At 51.8% G+C, this 6,000-nt stretch overlaps 1 protein-coding gene across 1 annotated transcript; it reads right to left on the reverse strand.

Moving 5' to 3' along the window:
- Positions 1-2,890: 2,890 nt before the first annotated feature.
- On the reverse strand, positions 2,891-5,325 carry HRG_04313 (heat-labile enterotoxin alpha chain domain-containing protein; the record flags this gene model as incomplete). Its single annotated transcript, XM_044862784.1, has 2 exons — positions 2,891-3,942; positions 4,011-5,325. The coding sequence occupies 2 exons, from the start codon at positions 5,323-5,325 to the stop codon at positions 2,891-2,893; spliced, it is 2,367 nt and encodes a 788-aa protein (XP_044721398.1).
- Between the last annotated feature and the right edge of the window lie 675 nt (positions 5,326-6,000).

Raw genomic sequence — 6,000 nt, forward strand, 5'->3', positions numbered from 1 at the left:
GATTAGCACCTCTCTACGGACAACTAAAACTGTCTGTGGGCTCAATATCATGATACAGTCCTCGGCGCTCTCGAGGCTTACACCCTCGAGTCTCGGATCATTGGCCTCACAAGCGTGCAGCTTAATCATGACTCGTACCCGACTTGCATAACTTGAGCACCGCAGCCTGCGTCGAGGCCAGTTTACATGCATCAATGGCCTTGAAGTCTGCGGGAGATGCTTTTAATTTTCGAGCAATAGTACTCTCTGCACTCGCACAGAGCTCTATTTGCACTCGCGCCCCTTGGCAAAGGTACACTCCCACGCTAGAGCCCGCCCCGCCCGCTTGTAGTGCGCAAGCCTGGCAAGTAGCGGTACCGTCTAATAAAGAGTCTTACTATTTGCACAGACAAAATTCTCTATTTACATAGAGTTATATAGAGCACCTAAACTTAAAGTACCTTAAAGTCACTTTAAGGTACTGCCTATACTTCCCCTAGCTGCCTTACCTAGGTACCTACTAAGAAGGCCTCGATTACGAACAAGTGCACCCGAGCACCCGAGCCAGTAGGGGAGGGGTCCCCCTTAGGGAGGGGCCCTACTATGGGGGTTTATCCCCCGCGCGAGGTGAGTGCGACGTGCAAGATCGCGACTTTTGAGGGACTTAAAAAATACACGAGGTGGAGTACTAACTACTAAGCGGATTAAGCCACTAATTAAAAGAGAGGATTTTAAGAAATTCTATATAAATAGAGAAATATGTCCGTGCAAATAGTAAGACTCCTAATAAATGCCCGCAGCCCCGGACATACATAGACGTACAACGAGATATAGTTAATATAAGAGCCGCTAATAGTGTCTAAAGGAGAGATTTACTTATAAAAAGAATATATAATATACTTATAAGCTAAAATATAATTACTTAATATATCTAGATATACCCCTAATAAGAGCGAGGATTATTAGACGGAGGTTGAGATATAAATACTAGCTCGGTCAGGCGGGTGCCAACTAGAATACCAGAAGTGATAACCTGGTGCACCTGACCAAATGACTGTGTTCTGATTTACGTTGGCAATATTCTCTCATTACGACTTCCGTGTCGCGTGTGCATTATCTTAACTTTAAAATTGTATAGCTACTAGCACAACTAAGATTTACTAAAATAGTAACTTCAGGCCTTAACTATCTAACCACCCCTTCTCACTATCTCTCAAGCAGAGGCTTGAGAGCACAGTGGAAGAAATAGGGGCACAGAAAGGTGAATTTAGTGATGCATGCCTTGGTCTGTCTATTGGGACAAGGGAGGGGCTTATATAGGTACAGTGACCACACATAGCTAGCCAAAAGAGGGCATTGAGATGTTCCTATACCTGAGTCAGGCCTGCATCGTGTCCTTGGGCTAGGGGAGTCATGTTGGTCAGGCAGGCTCCCTTGTGCATGACTATTGGGTCAACTGGGCATGACTGTGGCCTCTTATGCCCACTCTCCTCAACAGTTACCCTATTCACGTATGAACTCTGAGCGGAGGCGTATTCCACTGACAATGATCTCTCCCCGGCTTGCGGCCTCAATGAAGTAATCGGGAGAAAGAAGACCTTGATCAGAGTCATTAGACCCTACTACAGTTAGTCGCTGCACGAGCAAATTGCATCCCTATCGCTGCCTATTTGTTAACATTCGTTCCACCGAAGTACTGCGGTTGTACCCGCCTCGGGTTTATCGTCTTGTTTAGGGATCCCGCGGGGGGTATATAACGCTAATTCGCCTTTAGAGCGGTTGAAAGACAACATTCTAGCATTCTTATCTAAGGGTTTGGCATTGGGGCGACTTGTATAGTATATATGCCGTGCCATGACCTCACCACACCTTGCCTGATTGTTATGTGGTAGAGGTTCGTTATCTGGCTTCCTGTTTGGGTCCGGCGTGCTGCCTTTGTCTAGGCTGACCGCTACAATATGGTCGCTTTGCCTATAAGCCCAAACGTCTTGGTTAACTTTAGCAACTTTTGGGATGAATTCGGGGCCTTTTTCAGAAGAGGCTAGGCTTATTTCATCGCTTAAAGCTAGGACAGTTATGACTGATGGCTTACCATCCTTGCCGACGTAGTTATTGCTCCTCCATCTCCTCGAACGCCTATTTCCCTATCTGTCTTAGCTCTGCGTTAGAAAGGTTTCTGCCGTTGTTGATCTTGAGATAAGACTAGAAGAAAAAGCTGTCGTCTTTATTGTTCCATGTCCCGGGTGTCTTGGGCTGGTCTTTATCAGTTACTTCAGTGACTCTTGCTCCCTTATAGTCAAGCCGGACTCTGTGTCTATATTTTTCTTGCCTATCGTTATTGAGAGGTTTAATTTGGCTGAGATCTAGAGGCGGGTTTTGTTTCGGGCGGAGGTTGGTCTAGGCATTCAACACTTGGCCGAAGGCGAGGAGGATAACAAGGAAACAGCAAAGGAAACGGGTCGTGCTACACGAGGCTATAGCGTTAAAGACTGAAAGCGTCGGAGAGCCTATAGGCTGAATTCAGCAGTGTGAGGGGTGAAACGACGAATCAACGCAAGCAAAAAAATTGGCCGAGTTAGTGAGTCAAAACCGAATTCTACGGCCGGATTTTGTCTGCTCTTTCTCCCATCCCTTCTTCACACACACACTTCTTATTACTTTTTGACACGTTTCGCTGCATGGCCTGCCATCGCAGGATGACTTGATCCGTGTTTCCATGAAGCTCGCCGAGCCCGAATGCGAACCTCCAAGACTTAAACTACAGTTGCTTTGGCCACAATACAGTACTCACTGTCGGGTTGACCTGTTGAGGCTCTTGATTTTTCATGTTGTTATGGCTCGATTCCTATCCACGATATAAATGTTCTAAGATGGCTAACTCGGACACTCTAAAATATATACTTGCAAGAGCTCACTCCACCTTTAACTTGGCCGCATTCTGCAAGATCTGAGCAATGCCCTTGCCCGTGTTGGCCAGCGTCGAGCCCCCAACCTCGGTCAGCTCGATCGCCTCAGCCCCTTCAGCAGTCAGGGCCGCGACCTCGGCCGCGTCGGCGACCTGGCCCAGGCCCGGGAACAGGTTGGCGATGGCGACGACGGGCAGCAAGGCGATGGCGATGGGGTGGGCCTTGACAAAGTTGCCAATCTGCTCAAAGAAGCCCGGCTCGTGGGGCGCCGCGACGGCCTTGTTGGTCTTGGCCGTCTTGGAGTCACTGCCCTTGACGACCTGGTCCGTCCCGATCAGGGGGAACCCGCCGTTCCAGCCGACGGCCTGGCCGTTCTTGTTCATGAAGCCAATCAGGTCCTGCGGGGTGTCCATCTTGTCCGGCACCTGCGTCGTGGCGTTAAACTGGTTAAACTTGTCGTCGTAGTTCTTGTTAGGCGTGAAGAGGTCCACCTTTTCGGCAAAGGCCTTTCGGAAGTGCTCCTGCATCTGGGCGCGCTGCTTGGGGGTCTGGTTCTTGTCGGGGACCTCGTAGCCGCGAGGCACCTGCATCCAGCCCATGACCTGTGACCACAGGATGCCTCCCACGGCGGCCGACTCCTTGCCCGTGCTCACCATGTTTGGCGTGGCGTGCACGGCGTACACGACGCCCTCAAAGTCGCCCGTCTCCTTGGACGCGAGCTGCGACGCGTGCCTCGCCGCGGCGCCGAGGCTCTGGAAGGTCGGCAAGAGGTAGGCCGCAAAGTCTTCATAGACGACCTCTGGCTCCTCGGGAGCCCCGACCACGTCGTACGTCGGGCCGGGGGGAGTCGCGCTCGGCGGGAGGAAGCCGCCCTGTTTCTTAGCCTCCTCGGGCCACAGGAAGCTCCCGTAAAACACCTTGTCAACCGGTCCCTGGGGCTTTCGAGCCTTCTGAGGCTTTTTGCCCTTGCAGTTGAAGCCCTTCGCGGTATCGCAGTGAAGAGTGATATTCTTCGGAATGTGCGACTTCTCACAGAAAACTGCCAATCGGGCACCGTCTAGATGAAATAGGGTTAGAACCCGCAACGGTATGAGCGCGGCTTCGTGCTTGCTCGGGGGGACTCACCTATTGCCCTCTTGCGTTTGGGCGACTGTTTCATCGAGCTGCATTTGGCAACGAGATTGCACGTGCCTTGTTCTTCGCTCTGCCTCATTCTAGCAACAATGGCCTGGATGGCCTCGTTTGCCTCATCGATTGTTCCATGCGTCTCGTTGGGGCGAACCTGGTCTAGCCTGGCCAAGGCTCTCGCGATGGCGGCATCTGCCTCCAGAATCAGGAACTGGGTTCTTGGGTCGAGACTCGAAAGGGCGCATGGAGCGTTGTTCTCTTGCAGGAACTCGGCAGCAACGATGATATCATCCTCGGAATATGCCTGACCTCCCTGGCCGACGGACGTTGAGGGGCCGGGGATACTGTCATTGGCCGGGCATGTTTCGGCTTGCGGCGGGGATGGGTCGACTGGGAGCAAGGGAAAGTGACCCGTCCAGCCGACAACATCGCCCACGCCAGGAAGTCCCATGTAGTGTATCGCGCCCTGTCTGGAGTTGAAATACGGCCGGCCCTCCGGGGTTGCACCCACTGCCACCGAGGGCGGAGCGGCGAAGGAGTTGCGAAACCGTTCCTCATCGTATTGGCGGTTTTGAACGATATTTTGAACAGCCACGTCGTCCGGGATGATAAGATCTGGGTATTGTTGTCTAAGCGAATCCAACGTGTCGACCGTCATGTGCCCCACGACTTGCGACCAAAGAACACCCCCCAGAGCCGAGAATTCTGCCTCGGTGTCGCGCCCTTCGCCGAACACGGAAGATTCTTCAACTATGTTTGGCGTCGCACGAATCAAGTAGATCCAGCTGTACTTCCAGACTGTCGCGGACGTAGCCGCTGTCGGCACGTATGCAGATGACCAGCCGCATTTGAACGCCTTCCGATAGTCCTCGTTCGTCACATGAGCAAACTTCGAGTCCGAGTCCGAATCGCCGCTCTCTGAGTCCGAATCGCCGCTGTCTGAGTCCGAGTCATCAACATTATCCTCCATCCACCTTATGGCACCCAGGGTGTGACGCCTGATGTTGAATGCTTCCTCGTTGTCGGCGTAGTCGCCTACCGGACTGAAGCCGCCAAGGCGCTGGATTGTCTCGGGGTCCCTGTCGTCTCCACGCCAGACAAACATGTGCTTTATATCTGTATTGTTCCCATCGCCGTCCTGTGCGCGCCGGACGAGGTTGACTTCGTCTTCTCGGAAGAACTGACTCTTTGGCAGATCGAGACTTTCCGGCATACCCAGAGGTATGAGAGCTCTAGCATAACCCCAGCCCAGCAAGAGGAACCACAGTAGTGCCACTGAAACGGCCATGCCGCAAGGACGCGCAAAGACCATGTTGAAGAACTTAGATCTTGTCTTGGCCCGAGAGATGAAGACACGCCAGCAGCGTCCTTGCGGCGGGCAGGCGTGCTACTTATACCTGAGAATGACTTCACTAATTACAGCCAACTGTGAAGATACTCGCAAGCTATCACTTAGAGTAGATACAGACGGAGAATTAACTGAATTGTACAGGGCCATGTTGTCTATGCGTACCTGTAACGGGCTAGGCCCGCAGAGGTCTCGGCTCCGCCCTCGACAGCTCTAGAGCTCTGCTTAGGGGCTCGCCATACTTCCCCCCATTTCTCCTTTTCCTTTTTCCCTCCAGCTTTAGGATACTATAATCCAACCCATAAAAGAGATCTGACCAGCTTCTATATATGCATTTACATAAATATACGCTGTTTGCATCGGACACGCACGGTGATGCCACAACTCTCAACTTGTACATTAGGGACGTGTATGGCTAACTGATTGCATCGTCCCATGTTCATTCTGCATCCGATTTTCCTTCTTCTTGGCCCATGCATGGATCTTGTCAAAATTGGCGACCATCTGATGGGTGCAATCGTGATATCACACCAGAACATGAGATTTTGGCGGAGAAAGGCATATCAATGGTCTACCATGAAGATTAAAAGGGGACATGCATGATGGGACTAACCGGTGGAGCACTTACCTGCATGTGTC

This window comes from Hirsutella rhossiliensis (assembly GCF_020360975.1).
Source record: "Hirsutella rhossiliensis strain HR02 chromosome Unknown scaffold00004, whole genome shotgun sequence".
Taxonomy (NCBI): domain Eukaryota; kingdom Fungi; phylum Ascomycota; class Sordariomycetes; order Hypocreales; family Ophiocordycipitaceae; genus Hirsutella; species Hirsutella rhossiliensis.